An 18,157-nucleotide genomic window follows, 5' to 3' on the forward strand; every position below is an offset into this window, starting at 1 on the left:
ATGGTCTTCCTTCGGACATTGTGTCTGACAGAGGGCCTCAGTTCGTCTCTCAGTTCTGGAGGGAATTCTGTCGTCAGATAGGGGCATCCCCCAGTCTGTCGTCAGGATTCCATCCACAGACCAATGGACAAGCCGAAAGGACCAATCAGATTCTTGGTCGCATGTTGCGTAGCTTGACTTCGTGGACCCCCGCGTCGTGGTGCGACCAACTGTTCTGGGCCGAGTATGCCCATAATTCTCTGCCCTCGTCCGCCACTGGGTTATCCCCGTTCGAGTGTTGTCTGGGTTATCAACCCCCACTATTTACATCCCAAGAGTCCCAGTCCTCCGTTCCCTCTGTAGGGGCATTTATTCAGAGATGTAAACGTACCTGGAGGAGGGTGAGATCAGCTTTATGTCGTACCAGTGCACGTACACGTCGAGCCGCCAATCGTCACCGGGTTAGGGCTCCCAGATATGTTTGTGGTCAGAAGGTGTGGCTCTCCACCCGTAAATACCGTGATATAAATTTTTGGTCATACCGCCCAGCACTAGTGCAAGGGTAATTGAAATAAGGCTGTAAAGGCCATTGTTCCATTGAGCTGAAGTTTTTTTTTTTTTTGCGTATCTGATTCAATATTTGCTTTCGAGCTGTGCAAATAACACCTGCTTTCCTGGACTGCATACCTCATGTTTTATCTCCTGTGAGCTAACCTACTAGTATTTACAGCCCACAGTCTGGCCAGTAGATTGAAATGTGGCAAACATGCTGTCGGAGAGAGTCTGACGCAGGTGCAGTGGTGTGTGCCTTGACTCAGAACAGGGTTTTGGTCAACAGAGGGGAAACACATTCCTCTGTTGGCTGTTAAATATGGTAAAATTTACAGTAAAAATAGTCAAAACATCAGGGTTTTTCCCTCTAATTGTCAGTCATTTTTGCACAGGAAACTCTCAAAACAATAAAACGATCAGCTCTGTGCTTTTGCCAAAGAAAATGGCAATACAATAGAAACAAGAGATGCTTTCTGGGAGGGCGACATGCAGGCTAGTGTGATAGAACCGGGTTGGTTTGGGTTATGAAGCTCAGGGAAATATTTATTTTGGGACAGAAACACCTCCTCCCAATTGACGTCCTCATTAATGGGCTGTAGTTTGGCAACAGACAGAGAGGGTGGGAGTTAGAGAGAGAGAGAGGGAGGGAAAGTTAGAGAGAAGAGGGCTAGATCTGATAAGCTGTGTAGCTCAGCTCGGTTCTGGTCATGAAAGAGTTTGATCTCTGAACGGCCGTCAAATACTTTGCGGTGAGTGAAACTCCTGGCAGGCTGTTCTCAGGAGAACTCGTGGAGATTGGAGAACTTAGGCTGCTTCACTTCAGCAGGATATCAACTTTCCCATTAGAGCGATTTTCTCATCGTGCCATGTGCCCAGGAAGAGGTAGATAACACAGGTGAGACAACTTTAGGGTAGAATGCTCTGCAAAAGATAAAGAGTTGAAAATGAGGTTGAATGAGAACATCTAAAACTTTGTTTAGTGTAAAAGTGACTGTACTCTGTTTCCCTAGTATAGTACACCTAAAGTGATGAAGTATCTAGATTAGCCATTTAAGCTCTGATAGTAAGAGAGGTGTTAGTTTGGTACATCTGATACAGAATTACCCCTGAGTTTGTTCGTTGTGAAATTCAGTACAGCCTGCTAGCTGACCGTTGGACTCTACATTTCTGCAGTGACAATATAAATCTTTTTTTTTTTTTTAATGTAATAGGCCTAGTGGTTGTAGTAGTAATAGTGTAATAGTGTTTAGTGGCCTGTTTAGAGAAGGAATTTTACATATGAACATGATTTTACATAATATGAACTTAAATATGAAGTTAAAAACCGTGATTCAAGGATATTTCTAGATTTTAAGTGCTGTTATTTTTGCTATTGCTATTTTTAAGTGTTGGATGGGAAGTGAAATTGGGTTAATCAGTCAGGGAAACCACATTTGATTAGTTACAAACCCCTTGATAGTGCTTTGTGATAATGCTATCTTGATTTGGCATTAAAAATGCCTGTACATTTTTTATAGTGTTTTCATGTAAGGTCTTGGCCATTAATGGGGCCCATTAGAAAAACACAACATTTAAATACACACTCTTAAAAAGGAGTGTTTTTGCAGTGATTCCATACAAGAACTGTTTTTGGGTTCCCCAAAGTACCTTTCAGTGAACAGTTCTTAAAAGACCAATTTCGTCTTAGTGGGCAGAACATTTGAATTATCTGAAGAATAAAGAACATTGATTAAAGAACAAATTCTTCCTTTTTAAGTCTTCCTCTAAAGTCTTTTTAGATACAGACCTTAAATACTATGAGACATTGACAGGTCCCATAAAGTTGTTGTTGATGCAATGCAGTGCCAGGGGAAGATTTTTCTGCATTATGACTTGAATTGCAGTACTAGGAGAAATCTGGGTATGTTTTATGTAGCTGTACTGTTATCAGCAGTTTTGTTAAATAATGTGGTGTTTTAGCTCTATATAAACATGGCTTTGGTTTCACAATTGCCTGTTTGGCTCTTGTGAGATGCCAAATGATATGTTCATCCCACAGCCCTCTACGAACACCTTGGCAATTGAATCGCCATTGGCTAGTACATTTTTTTGTTTACTCGCCAGACTGATAAATATATACATACACATATACACACACACATACACACACACACATACATACACACACACATATACACACACACACACACATACATATACACACACACATACACATATACACATACATCGCATATGCGAGTGATTTACTCGCAATGTAGAGGGTTGTCCCACGGGTAAGAGCTGTCATAGTACTAGGGGAGTGGAGAGGTGAGGTTATACTTCTCTATGTGGATTTTAATCTAATGAATATCAACAGGCCAGACTGCACCACTACACAACTTCTTCCACTTGAATGTCAGCATTCTTGTGGTTTCTGAAATACTAGACATAATGCTTGTTACATGCCCATCTTTCCATCATTTTTTTTTTTTTTTACTTTTAATGATTTATTAGAATAAAAAAAAAAACTATGGTCATGTGACAATATATTAAGGTGTTGAGATTATATAAGGGGTTGACACACCTCTAGTTTGTCATATTAATCATATGCATTTCCATTTTTCTTGTCTCTAGAATTAAGACAAAGCAGCAGTCCAACAGGAACAACAGTTAATTCATAGTCATCATTCATAATGTCATATGCTGCCTGCATCACGGCTAAACAAACAGCACTACTGTTTGCCATTCTGTTTATCCTCTATTGCTAATGCAGGGAATTCCGTAGCAAGTAGTTCGGAAGTAATATGATGAGAACAAAAGAGCTAAAGAATGCAGATTACAAATTAACAGTGGAAAATAGCAAAACTATTGTATAGGGCCGATGTAGTTTAGAAAAGCGCATGGCATGATGCTTTTGGAACAAAGCTAGGGAAAGAGGAAATGTGCTTGTGTTTTTGTAGGCAATTGCAGGAAGGTGCCCCAGTCTGTGCCTGCCAGGCTGATGACGACTGAGCGAGGTACAGTACCTTGCGTGCATCATCGTTTTTGTACAGGTTTCACTTCTGGTTTGTTTTACTGTAGTTTGTGACCTAGAGAGCTGCTTCTCAGATCACCAGCATTTATGTTTGGTTTTATTGTGTTTGGTGGTCTAAAAAATAAGATTACCACGGTTGTGTTATGACGTGAAGAGTTTTTATAGTGATGTCAGTAGTATGGAAGCTTATTTTTGCCATGGAATAAAAAAAAATAAAAAAAAAGTTTATATCTCACAGATTTCTTCAGATATTTTTCCTCACAGTTCTGAGAATAAATGTCTGAGTTGTGAGATAAAAAGGCTCACTTGTCTTTGTTTTTTTTATTCCTTGGTGGAAACAAGCTTATCACAATTCTCAGATTTCTGACTTTTGTCTTGCAATTGGAAGTTTGTATCTGGCTATCCTAAATTTATGTCTTGCAACTCTGAAGACATAAGTTTGAACTGTGGGATAAAAAGTCGCAAATACCTTTTTATTTATTTATTTTTTTTATTCTGTGATGGAAATGAGCTTTAATATTAATTTATATATGCTTTTACTCTGTTGTTATTTTAGTCATGCATTCTCTGTTTACAATGATTGTGGTTTAAAGTCACTTTGTGAAATCAAATCCAGCTATTATAATCTATTAGACTGCATTCTTCAGTTTCTTATACCTAACTCATATTGGCTCTATAGGGACATGAAGTTTGAAAAAATGGTGAATGTAATTTAATGGAGTCTGATGGCAGGTCTGCGGCTGTCTCCTTTCAGATGTGGATGGCATACCTAAAAAAGAGAGGCCTGGTTGCAGTCAGGCTGCCCAAGAAAGGGCTGAGAGCCCTGTAGTGATGGAGAACCTTTCAGAGGAGGGTCTTTTAACGTGCATTACAATGATGGACTGACTCACTGCAAAACCAAGGATGCAGCATTTCAGGAGCACTTCTGCTGGTTCTGCTGCTAATATTTATTCTGAGTTTTTTCACACAGTTTTTTTTGTTTTGTGTTTGATAGTGTTACTAAGGTTTTACCAAATTCCATTGCACGTTTTCTTTGCATTACATTTTTTATTTGGTTTTGTTATGATGATATTGATCATTACATACATTAATTTCACAGATGAGTTAGCAGAATTGACTTCAGGATAGTGTTTATTCAGGAACTGGATCAGACTACATAAAACCACTGTTGTAGTGAAGGCTTTGTAGTACATGCTTTCATGTCAAGTGTTCTTTCATGCAGCCACTGAAAAGCTTTTATGCAGCAGAGTTTGCTGATGCACTAAATGTTCAATTAGAGATGAAAGCTTGTTGTAGTGTTTGGAGAGACATATGTTTGCATTCAGCTGAACTATCTTATGAGGACATTTGTACCTCGGATTCCTGCGGTATGATTGTTCACTAAAGAATGAACTTGACAATCTTGTGTCACTGGGGGTGTATGATGACATGCTTCGCAGAGGCAGAAAAGCGTTTTCCACACCCTGTTAAATTTGACAGTGTACTGTGAAAGGCGCATGCCTAAGCTTTCTTGTCACGGTGAACGTGCCACCACCATGCAAGTGTAGCGGTGTGTTTTCTGCGTTGTGTCGAAACGAAAGACAGACTGCGAAAATTCTTTCCATCAGGTCCTCATTTATTCTGGATAACACAAACGAATATATATGAGGACTCGTGCAGCATATAAACCAGCGTGCGGCAGCAATGCACGACGCGCTGTGACGTCTCATGCAGACTGGGGCAATATACTTTCACAAAAACACCTTTTAAGAACATATAACAATAAAGCATGTACCTGGATAACACAAACGAATATATATGAGGACTCGTGCAGCATATAAACCAGCGTGCGGCAGCAATGCACGACGCTGAGAAAGAGAAGAATACAGATATTAAAAAGAAACTTAAATAAAGAAAAATAATCAATGAAAAATCTGAGTGTGCATCACATAGGGTCTTTAGATCACAATCATACATATATATCATGTGAATTCATCCGTTACATGAAATACGGCCCTAATTGAATCACTGCAAAAACTTGTGCGACCTACCGCTGTGACGTTTCATGCAGACTGGGAAGCAGCAAAGTGCACCAACCCCCCAAGTCAGCATGGCGGCAGGAAACCCCAAATATGGTCATGGCAAGTGGAATCACAAAATCATTTCCTAAATACACACCTGCTACATTCCCCCCTGCTGACTTCCACTTGCACATGACAAAATAAAAGAGCACAATATAAAACATCAAAATGCTACAAAGTCACCCAAGAAAAAAAAACAGGTACATGTTACCAAATTTGAAAGAACAATAAAGAGAAGTAAAAGGAAAAAAATAATCTGTACCATAGTACCAAAAGATAATACTGTATGTTACATGAAACACTAAATACTCCAGTCGTAAGACTATTCTTTTCAGAATTAGAAATGTAAGAGGGTTGCAAAGCCTCTAAACACTCACAGGAATAACATGCCTGTTACACATTACATACATTTAGTGGTCATTTTTGCACAGTATTTCATAAGATCTTATCCACTGTTGGATCACTCACAAATACTCTTCCTCCTCACAAGGTACTATAATGACAGATATTCAAAATGTATCTCAGAATTCAATCACAAAATGTAATCCACAAAGTTAATCATTTTGATACACAGAATCACGTAACTATACGAACAAATAACACTACAACCCAGACAAAACCTTCTGATGCATATTCTGAATCAGTCTAATGACTGGTTTAACCACCCTCCCACATCTGGTTCTGACTGTCAGTGACCCACCCTGACCGGAAGGTGCTTTGGAACATTGCTGTAAATTGTCAGTGGCTAAAGTATCAGTATTTACACCTTCATCAGCCTGAACAATGTTCTTGTCATCGTCAGGTTCATATGTCAAAGACCTGCAGTCTGTCTCAATTGTCTGTCTACTGTTGTCTGTATCATGTGGTACAGTCAGGGAAGTAGGCTGGTCATCTATACTGAACTGGACAGAATCAGATTTAGAGGGCCAGCATCTTGGGAAACTGGGAGCTCAGACACCCACGACACAGTTCTCTCGTCCAGTTCATCGACAGGTAAACTCAGCTCTACGTTTTCATTCACTGACAGACTTGATCTGCTTGAGGTTACATTCTCACAAGTATCATCATCGGACACTTCGTTTCTCAGAGGCAGGAAGTTCACTGGCATTATGAGATATCTATGAACAACTTTCTCAGTACCAGTCACACAATTTTTGATACGAAACGTATGAACCTCTTTGTTCATTCCCATCACAATGTAGATATGACTCCCCCATCTATCAGCAGTTTTCCTCTTGCCACGCTCGCCCTTATTGGCCAGGAGTACTCTGTCGCCAATGTTCACTGGAGCACCTTTGAGCTTCTTATTGTAGAGGTTTGCTTGCCTCTGCTGTTGTTTTGAAGTGCAAGATCATCTCTGAAAGACTGCACATATTGGTCATACTCAACCACCTGGTCATCAAGTAGTACAGAGTCAAACATCATGTCAACAGGCAACCTGGGAGTTCTACCGAACATCAACTGGAATGGAGGATAACTGGTTGTCTCATGAATTGTTGCATTATAACAGAAGGTGAGAGACTTCAACATTTGAGGCCATCTGTGCTTAGCTTTAGGTGGTAAGGCACGAATCATGTTGCCTAACGTGCGGTTAAATCTCTCAACAGCCCCGTTACCCATCGGGTGGTAAGGAGTCGTATGGGATTTTTGAACACCTACAAGCTGAAGCATTTCAGAAATCAGGCTGCTTTCAAAATTGGCTCCCTGGTCAGAATGTACTCGCTCAGGAAAGCCGTAGATGCAGAAAAAGTTGTCCCATAGCTGTTTCGCTACCGCCTTTGCTGAGTGGTTAGGACAGAGGTAAGCCTGAGACAGCTTGGTAAAATGGTCGGTCACGACCAAGACATCCAGAGACTTATTAGATGAGTCTTCGGCAGACCAAAAATCTACGCAAACCAGCTCAAGAGGCCTTGATGTCCTGATACTCTCAAGCGGAGCTCTTGCCTCAGGCTCTGGTGACTTACTGACAACACATCTTCTGCAGCATCGCACATACTGTTTCACATCTTTTTCCATTCCTTGCCAGTAGAACCGACGTCCGGTGAGGTAGAGTGTCCTGTGTTGACCCTGGTGTCCAGCTTCATCATGTACTCCCTTAAGCACTTTATCTCGAAGGGCAGCAGGCACAATAAACTGAAAAGTCTTATTCTTTGTGACGACATCCTTGGACACACGATATAATAAGCCCATTCTGACTGATAGTTTGTTCCAGTGTCTCAGAAACTGAAGCACGCTAGGTGATTCCTTGCTCCGCTCCCTCCTAGATGGCCTACGCTTGCGCTCCACAAAATGAAACACTCTGCTCAGAACAGGATCAGCATGTTGTAATTCTGTCAGCTCCTGCCTTGACAATACTGGATGATCCAATAGCTGAGATGGAATTATCGACCCAATCAACTGTGGCAGCAGGTAAGCATATGGTCGAACATGATTTTCCTGTTGCCTACTGCTGTTCAAAATGGCAGAAACGTCCTCCTGAGAGACAAAAGATTTCTCAGTGAAAACATGATTCATTTCAATATCTGAACAGGGCTTTTCTTGTGCTTGTTTCTCGAAAGGGTGACATGACCAGCGGAACACATCTTGGACATTCTCTGGATTCACTACTTGAGACTCCTCCAAAAGAGCACCATAGGGCACTCTGGTAAGTCGGTGGAACACACTGGGTCGCACAAACGGTTCACGGCTAAGGGCATCCGCAACTACATTCTTAGGCCCAGGGATGTATTTGATGTCGAAATTATATGGAGCAAGCTTTGCGACCCATCTCTGTTCGCACGCATCCAACTTGGGCTTCGTAAGAATGTAGGTCAGTGGGTTGTTGTCTGTCCACACAGAGAACTGCTGACCCCTGAGCCAGTGACTAAATTTGTCACAGACTGCCCATTTGAGGGCAAAAAACTCTAGCCTGTGTGCTGGATATTTAGATTGGGCATAATTAAGTGACTTGCTAGCAAAGGCTATGGGGCGAGCAACTTCTCCACCCACCCCTACCTGAGAAAGCACCGCACCAAGTCCATTACTAGAAGCGTCAACAGACAGCAGGAAGGATTTACCAAAATCTGGGTGAGCCAAAACAACCCTTTCCAGCACTGCAGATCTTTCACCCGTTGAAATGACATATCAAGACAGTCAACATCAAAATCTTCAAGCGCCATGCAGGTGTAAACATCAGCCAGTTTGCAGTTACGTCTTAGACAGATAGGCTTGTTCGATGGGTTGATAACTTTAACCGGAGTACTGCCATCACCCCATAAAGACACTACTATCCTGCCCACCAACACATTTCTTGGTGCAGCGTGCGCTGTGCTAGGCTCCACAACGACTGTACTGCCCGCAGAAAGGGTTTTGTCACTGAACAACTTTCCCCACACTACGTAAGAATAATGGTAGTCCAAGGCACTCGAATCTTATTCAAAAAAATTTAAAAAGCCTTTATTTCATCATGGTTATAAGTTTTAAGAACAGGTGACAAGTGCACACCTACGCGTTGTGGCTATTTTGCCTTCGTCAGGGTGTGAGTAACAAACACAATCGGAGTTCACTCCCCACACTATATGTTCTTTCATGGGTTCCAAAGTGACAGCATGCTTCAGTTTTACAGTTCCTACTTTTGTAGGGGGATCCGTTCCTTTCCATGACTCAACATTGCACAAGAGTTGCATCAAAGCACCTGTATCAGGATCTTTGCCTCATGAGTCAGATACCTTACCCCAGAAATCGCTGGATACTTTCATGTCATGAATGAGATGTTTTATGACATTACTTCCCAAAATTAGGTCAGCATTTTGCCCATCAACAATTAAGGCAGGTACAGAGAAGGAGCAGTTAAATACTTTCATCTGGACATCACATACTCCCAGTGGGCTTGTTCTTTGACCACCACAGCCAATCAGTGTGAGCATTGTTGGGGCTACGTCATCAGAGGAAAGTGCATTTGTTCCTATGAGTTTTGACAGGGCATTAGAACTCATAGTACAGGCCATAGACCCACTATCAAGCATTCCTCGAAGCAAAACAACATCCTGTACCAAGACATCAGTAAAGAACAAGTCATCATTTGTGTTAAGTCTCTGCACATTTTGAAAAATCACTTTTGTCTTGTCATCAACACTACTGCAAAAGTCAGAATAAACAGATTCCAAATCAATATCCTCACTGTCAGGGGACATTACACATGGCCCTCCACTAATCCCCTCCTCATGTGGGCCATCTAGTTTCCCAACTGACCAGAGTCAGGACTACTCTGTTGAAGTTGTGGTTTGTTGGCAGTCCCCGCAGAGCAAGCTGATGCTCTGTGACCAGAGGCATGACAGTTAAAGCACAGATGGTTTATTCGACAGTGTGAAAAAGTGTCATGACTTGCATCACCACATAATTCGCATGCTGCATTTTGTTTGGGCACAGCACTCCTTCCCTTATGCTGAGGTCTGAACACTCTTGTTGTCTGCTGACAAGATCCCTGATCCAAAACTCGTTCCAAAAGACTGATCACTCGACTCAAAGACTGATCCTGAGTAGACTGCTCAGTCACCTGGGATGGAGGTATCACAGCAGCAGCTGTCTCTAAACCACGACCGTGGGCACACAAACTGTCCGTTGACTGAGCATGGCACGCAATGCCACTCACATGTGCATTAGACTTGCGTTGTTGAAGCTTATTCTCCTTTGATACTCATCCAGTCTAACCTGCACATCGGCTGCAGTCCATTCATGCAGTGGCTTACACTTGAATATAAGAGACAGCTCTGGATCAGGACAGTTCCTGATAAACATTACTGTAACTTCACGAAAGGGGTCATCTAGAGTTTTTCCCTGTCTCTTCAGTCCTTCCCCAGCAATGTCAATAGCATTGTGCAGCCTAATCCAATAGTCGAATGGCTTCTCGTTTAGCAATGGCAATGTGGTGTAAAAATCTGCCAAAGGCATGCACGAATACACAGTGTCACTACAATGTTGTTTGAGCAGGTCAAAAACTGGCTTTGGACCCTTACTGAGGTCGATCAATGGGTTACTTCTCAGTCCAGCCTTCACCACATCACGTGCTCTGCCCTGCAACTTAGTCAGTACTTTGTCAGCTTGGTCTTTCAAGGGCACTTCATGCTTCCTTAAGTACACTTTTGTACTCTCCACCCACTCATCAACAGAAATTTTCTCCACCCCATCACCTCTGAAATATGGAGGCTCATTGACATCATGCTTAACAACCAAGTTAACTTTTGACAGTTCACTCATATTGAAAGTTGAATCACTTTGTTTGTTTTGGCCAAAAAACCCAGATTCAAGACAGGTGACTATGTTCTGTCCAATGCTGCTGCCTATCTGTTTCACTATGTCATTAATCAGGTTCACTGGCACAGCATTTAAATCAGATAATTGCACAGAATCATCAGAAACGGCACAAGACTGAGACACAATAGGTGTCTGCACATCAACACTTCTTGTGTGAATAGGGGTTGAGAAAAGTGGACCTATTTTATCAGCCCCACCAATCTGATGTGTATGAGCAAACCTCAGTACCCCTCTCCCTCTTCCCATACTGTTCTGAATATTAGAACCTTCCATATCAGAATCAGCTATTCAAATCACAATACTTCTTGTAATTGACTTTTTCTTCTTTTACAATAAAATAAAAATAAAAAAATCTATAAAATAAAAATCAACAATATAATTTAGAATTCCAGCGGTCAACACTAAAATAACTCAAGATAGTATTTAAAGTCCTTTGAAGAATGAATTCAATTCACGGATCAAGATATTTCAGTCCACTAAATACTAAAGAAGTTTTCACGAATCAGGTATCCCGTTCACAGTTTATATGTACAGATGGCGAACCTCTCATCCACTCAGTCACGTTGCAGCGGTCCTATCCCCCGGTCACGCCTCCACTCGCATGTGGCATTGGTCTCACAAAGAGTGAAGCAATGGTCGCGGCACCAGTTGTAGCGGTGTGTTTTCTGCGTTGTGTCGAAACGAAAGACAGAATGCGAAAATTCTTTCCATCAGGTCCTCATTTATTCTGGATAACACAAACGAATATATATGAGGACTCGTGCAGCATTTAAACCAGCGTGCGGCAGCAATGCACGACGCTGAGAAAGAGAAGATTACAGATATTAAAAAGAAACTTAAATAAAGAAAAATAATCAATGAAACATTGTGACGTCTCATGCAGACTGGGGCAATATACTTTCACAAAAACACTTTAAGAACATATAACAATAATAAACCCCAAATATGGTCATGACAAGTGGAATCACAAAATCATTTCCTAAATACACACCTGCTACACAAGGAAGGCTTGTAAGAGAGGCTGTTTTTGGGGGATGTTGACATATATCTCTGGTGAATTAGATCACTTATTGTTAATGTTTTGTGTAGCAGTTTGAGTGTTCTGAGCCATGCTGCTCATGCAGGCAGTCCAGTTCATATCATTTCCTGTCATCTCTTTAGTCTTCCAATCAACTAAGTGCTAAGAGGAAAAATAAGTTCTGTTCTATTCATTGTTGCTTGCTTTGTATGTGTACCCTTTAATCATCTCCAGATCAGAATGTTGAGTGCTGTTGCTGCCCTGGACTGAAGGTCACCTTATACACTGTCAATAAACACTTGTACTTGTACACTTACAATAAATAAATACATTTATTTATTGTATTCAGCAACTCCATAAAGCTTGTCAGCAGATGGAAGCATAGTGCTCCAAAATCTCTTGGTAGACGACTGCATTGACTTTGGACTTGATAAAACACAATGGACCAACACCAGCAGACGTCACGGCACCCCACATCATCACTGACTTCAGAAACTTCACACTGGACTTCAAGCAGCTTGGATTCTGTTCTTCTGGACCATTGCCAAGTCAGCAGTCTTCCCCATTATTGTGGTACCCGGAATTTATACTGTAGGGATTGTCATTTAATGAAACTCAGATGTAAATATTCTAATATTTTGAGATACTGGATTTTTGACTTTCATGAGCTGTAAGCTCTAAATTTTTTGAAATGTTTTACTTTACATGTAATGAATCTAGAAAATATGAAAGTTTCACTTTTTGAAATGTTACAAAAGTAATTGTGCGGAAGTAGAGCTGAGGTCCAACTAAAGATATACTGAAGTATATTTGAGTGTGAACTATTGCAAGTAAACTTCACGTACACTTTAAATATCTTGCATTTAAAGACCGATATGATTCAAATATCATACAATCCTTATCAATAGTGACATTAAAACACATTTTAGGCTTAATATTAAGAAATGTGCATTGGGCACAAGTAGTACTCCAAAAAAAAACGTTTAATTATAATTTTGATATCAGAAAGTCTCAAGCGATATGTCCGTAAATATGTTAATAGATTTGCACTGTACACTTACTATGAAATAAATGTATTTTAAATATATTGCTTTTTTACTAGTGTAGTTTTATTTCTAACATCTGTTCTAACCTCTGTCTACTGTGAAGGACTTCTTCGCTTTGCTATACAATTGCTAGCGAACCTGAAGCATGACTATGCCTGTTCTCTTAGCTGTATCTATCAGCCTTGAGTCCACAGAGAGTCGCTGAGGCAAAGTGACTTATACTGTAGTTTTTTTAAACATAATGGAAATGATGATGGGCAGATAAGTGATTTGTGGTGGAGCCTTTTCTCCTCATATAGGACCACATTTACTCACGTGGTGATCTTTCTTACTCATCAAATTACCACCACTCGCTCCCTTTCAGCCAAACACACAATGTGAAGACAGAATGAATAACTGAATCGATGACAGCAGGCGTATTATGTGTGTTATTTCACAGTCCTCTCACCCTTAGAAGCCCCTGTCTCTGTCTTATTACACCTGATGACAGTGAGATGTTTTAATGCTCTAGTTAAAACAGTGAATGACCCTGTGTAATTGAAATCAATAAAGTTTCTGCAGCGGTTTGTGCTTAGCCCCACGCTTTGTGTTAAATAATATGAGTGGGCTTGGCCAGGCTTCAGCGCTGCCACACATTCTGCGCTCCTGCGGGAAAGTCATCAGAATCCCTCAAACTTAGTGTATTCCTGTAGAATGTTGCTCTTATGGCTACAGTAGCCACAGCGGGGGAGGGAAGTGCCAAATTAAGAATGATTAATATTGGATTGCTCATTTTGTTTTTCTGCTCTTGTTTTTCCCCATTTCCTTCCCTTTCTTCTTGGATCCAGCCACAACCTGAGGACGACGACATTCAGGCATCCTGTGACGGGACATATATCCTCAGAAAACACGGACTTCATTTTACAGGACCAGTGAGTGCTTCTCTTCCTTTTATTTGCACAAAATGTACTTTAGGATACACACTTCCTGCTTTCTCTGAGGGCATATGGTTAAGAGGTCAATGCAGGTTATTTGTATGGTTAGCCATGTTTGTGAAGTTCTTAAGGGCCTTGGATTAAATGAATAGCTGCAAGATTTTTTAATTGTTCTTTAACAGATGCTCGAGTAATGAGATGTATAGTAATGATTCACGAGCCACTGATATCATATGCCTGTGCTGGAATCAGCAAATCAGCTGGAAATATCCAGAGGTAATGGTAATGATGGCTATTACTGTTATTGCATTTTCCTGTGAAGGTGATGTGGGTGTTTTTTTTGCTTGAAGCTGCACTACTAAATAGTATTTGAAATAAAGATATCTGCTAATCTGTACTTTATTTTGACTGCAAAGCAGGTGGGTACAATGTTGGGCAGATAATTTGAAACTACCTACGCTTAGAATAAACAGAGAACCAGGGGAATATTAATGGAATCAATGAGCAACCTGAATAGTTCAGTGGAACTGGAGGCTTGCTGTTATGGATTATTAGTCGTTATCAACCATAAATATACAGTAAATCAAAGTTAAATTACTATAATATTAATAATTGTTCATTTTCTTTAATATTCCATTAAAATGCGTACCACAGCACCTGTTCCTCTCCTCTTCCTTTCCATTAATTTCTGTCTTCCCATATGCCAGTAAGCTGAGCTGGGATTTTAATAAACATTAGTACATTATATGTTTAACAGATCCTCAGTTCATGTACATTACAGTTAATTTCACTTTTGAAAAATGTCAGTTTTTCCTCTTTAAATGAAGTGTTTCTGTGAAATATTATGTAATGTCTATTAATGAACAACAACAAAAAAACCCTATACATACACTGAACAAAATTATAAGCGCAACACTTTTGTTTTTGCCCCATTTTTCATGAGCTGAACTCAAAGATCTAAGACTTTTTCTATGTACACAAAAGGCCTATTTCTCTCAAATATTGTTCACAGCTCACCCACACGACGCCATCTGTGGCATTGTGCTGTGTGATAAAACTGCACATTTTAGAGTGGCCTTTTTTTGTGGCCAGCCTAAGGCACACCTGTGCAATAATCATGCTGTCTAATCAGCATCTTGATATGCCACACCTGTGAGGTGGATGGATTATCTCGGCAAAGGAGAAGTGCTCACTAACACAGATTTAGACAGATTTGTGAACAATATTTGAGAGAAATAGGCCTTTTGTGTACATAGAAAAAGTCTTTGAAGATCTTTGAGTTCAGCTCGTGAAAAATGTGAAAAATGGGGGCAAAAACAAAAGTGTTGCGTTTATAATTTTGTTCAGTGTATATAAAAAAACTGTGGTACTGGTATAATGAAATGAAATGAAATTAAATATATTATTATAATAGATTTCATATTGGAGAATACTTTTTATTTATATTATGTTGGATATAAATATTAATAATAATGATAGGTCAGTTGTGGCATTTTGCTTGAAGATATTTAGTGGCTTCTAAACTATTTTATTAAACTAGTGTGATCTAAACTATTTATTTATATATTTGGTAGGCAGTTGTGCAATAAGCAGGATATTGTACAGTCAGTCAGTCATTGTTTTTTTTTTTTAATACATTCATCACTAACAAAAAATTACCATTTAAATATCATGGTTTCTGAATATGGTAATCATTGAGTACATGGTACCTAACAAAGTACTTCTGTATCTGATTCCATTACTCATGTTGTTGTTTATTTGGTAGCAGTTTGAGAACTGCTGTATCATCATGTAATGTAAGTGGAGCTCATTATATACCACTGTATGCTATGTATTATGCAACTTAATCAGGTTATTGGGTCTGAGGCTCCCCCTCTGTGGAGCTCTGAGCATTTGGGAATTTTCTTTAGACTAAGATGTTGCTGAGCTTCAGCCAGGATCTTTCTCATCTCTCCAGCATAAAATAAAGGCCCTCTGTGCCCATCCATTCAAAAGACAGTGCAGGTAAATAATATGAAGCCTAGATAAAACACTAGTAAGTCCCAGGGTGCAAACATACTTCAAACAATTTTGGATGGAAGCCAGTTTGTGAGGTGAAAAATGAGGGGGAGAAAGAAGCAGCGTTGTTTCAGTCCGCAGCTCTTCCATGACAATGCTGCTGTAGCTTCCTGTTGTTTTGATGTTGTACACGGGCCACAAACACCTCTTGACTCTGTCACACTACAGGAACTCCTCACATTCCACAGGAAAAAAAGCTGTTTATGGTTTTATTGAGGGACTGCCTGTGTGTGTGCATGTGTCCGTTTTTGGACAGGGTTATTGTGTTTTACTGTAAGCACCCATGAAAAGCGTGCAGTTAGCCTGACATGTGGCTTGGAAATCTGCTTACTTTGGTGAGTTTTAGCAGCATTTTTTTTTGGATTGATGACCTTGTTCATTTGCATCATGCATTTCTGTTTCTCACTGGTTTATTTTCTATTATCAGTACTTGTATTTGTAGATTTGTGGTAAAAAAAAAAACTGCCTCAGATTCAAATGTGATTCGATAGAAATCTATAATACATTATTTTTGGTTTAGTTTTGTTATATTTTATCGGGTTATAACTGAATGTTATGTTTGTGGAATAAAAAAATCTACATAATATACAATACTAATAATTTAATAAATACTAATAAATTCATGTTTTTTTTTGTCAAAGTGGAATAAATCATATTCTGCCAGCAACAGCTCTATTACGCTATTACAGCTTTTCCCAAAGTTTCTCCCCTCACATTGGGTCAATTATATATACCCTTATGTCCCGAGTGTGTTATTTGATTTATGAAGCCAATGATTTAAGAGCAGTAGGTTTTTCACTTATCTGCTCTCTCAATGTGTTCTAGATTCAACCCACTCATACATCAGAGTTCACCATATGTGTCCACACCTTCTGTGTGATGTCAGTGATGGTGTGAGTTTCAGATGATTCTCTAAAAGAGTGTCCCTGAGAGACAGAGCTGTTAGTAAGAGAGATTTTTGTTACTACTCTGATGGCCTCTGAGAGTCTACTCAATTATATGCTCGAGTACCAGTGTTGCTGTTTTTATTTCACTTACTGTAGGCCTTAGTCTCGCATAGCCAGACTTTTGACTGTCTGGTGCACTTTTGCTATTAATTTACCCACTTAAACAGGAAGAGACTGCCTGACTAGCATGTAAGATACCAAATGCAATCTGTTTTGTTTTTACATGCCATTTAGTAACTGTTTTTAAAAAAGCAGAAAATTATTTGTAGTGCGTCTGGAAATTAATAAAGACCCCTGTGGTTCTTGCTAGTGAGTGCCTCTAATTAAACTTTTATCTTGCAGAGATTTGATGCCACCAGTAGGTATTGCTCTGCAACACAGATGAGGTGTTAGTGATATACAAAGCTGAAACCAGAGCTGGAGCTTACAAGGTAGAAGAAGGGAAAATAAATGAGATGTGAACAGTCTGGTACCTTGTAAATAGCTTTGTTTCCAGGCACACTGATAAAAAACCCTATGCAGCCTTATTTCTGGAAGATGTGTTGAGCCAGCCAATCCCATTGCAGTAGGTTATTTCAGCCAGCGCTGGGCAATTTTGTGGGTAATATGCATCAGACAGACTGTAGGCACTCTGTGGCTGTGCTGTCTGGCTCTGATTTTAGGTCTGCCCCCAGAATTTGTTCATAGTATTTTGTTCCATCGTATAAACTATTTACCCAATAACAAATTAATTTTGTATTTTTATGGGAAAAGGCAACTGTCTATCCAATGAATTATAACTCCTTGGGTACCAGTCCAAAATGCCTTGTCATTTACTTGGAGGAGATTTAGAAATGTGACAGATGTTTGGTTGAACGGTGCAGCTCTCTGGTGGCGTTCGCTCTAGGTTATACCTTTCCCTGCAGTCTCTGAATTTGACACTTCTCTTTGACAGTGTTTGGAAGAAGTTTTTTATTTGTTGCCTGCAGTGGCAGCTCTGACAGTTTGTTTCACCTTTCTTCTGTCCTCTATTCCCCCCCTTCTCCCTCATCTCTCTGGCGCTCTACTCTTCTCTCTGCTGATTTACCCAAAATGTTACATTAGCATTACCTGAATCTCAATGCAGCTTTTTATGCAGTTCTCCTTATTAGGAAAGAAAAATGGACCCAAATACTTCCAGGAAGCAGCCTGGCATTAAGGCATTTGTATCACAGTGATTGTGGCTCTGGCATTTCACAAACATTTGGTTAATCATTTATTATTAAACACCTATTTAACAAACATCACTTTTGATATGAG

General features: G+C 40.0%; 1 protein-coding gene across 1 annotated transcript in view; it reads left to right on the top strand.

The window, feature by feature from the left end:
* The window catches only part of LOC107688171 (pleckstrin homology domain-containing family A member 7-like), a 102,270-nt gene that overhangs the window by 48,414 nt on the left and 35,699 nt on the right, over positions 1-18,157 (top strand). The window contains exon 4 of the mRNA XM_016485764.1: positions 13,788-13,871. Coding sequence (XP_016341250.1) covers positions 13,788-13,871 — 84 coding nt within the window. The remainder of the gene's footprint in view (positions 1-13,787; positions 13,872-18,157) is intronic.

The sequence above is a fragment of the Sinocyclocheilus anshuiensis genome, unplaced genomic scaffold, assembly GCF_001515605.1.
Source record: "Sinocyclocheilus anshuiensis isolate Anshui unplaced genomic scaffold, SAMN03320099.WGS_v1.1 scaffold529, whole genome shotgun sequence".
Classification (NCBI taxonomy): domain Eukaryota; kingdom Metazoa; phylum Chordata; class Actinopteri; order Cypriniformes; family Cyprinidae; genus Sinocyclocheilus; species Sinocyclocheilus anshuiensis.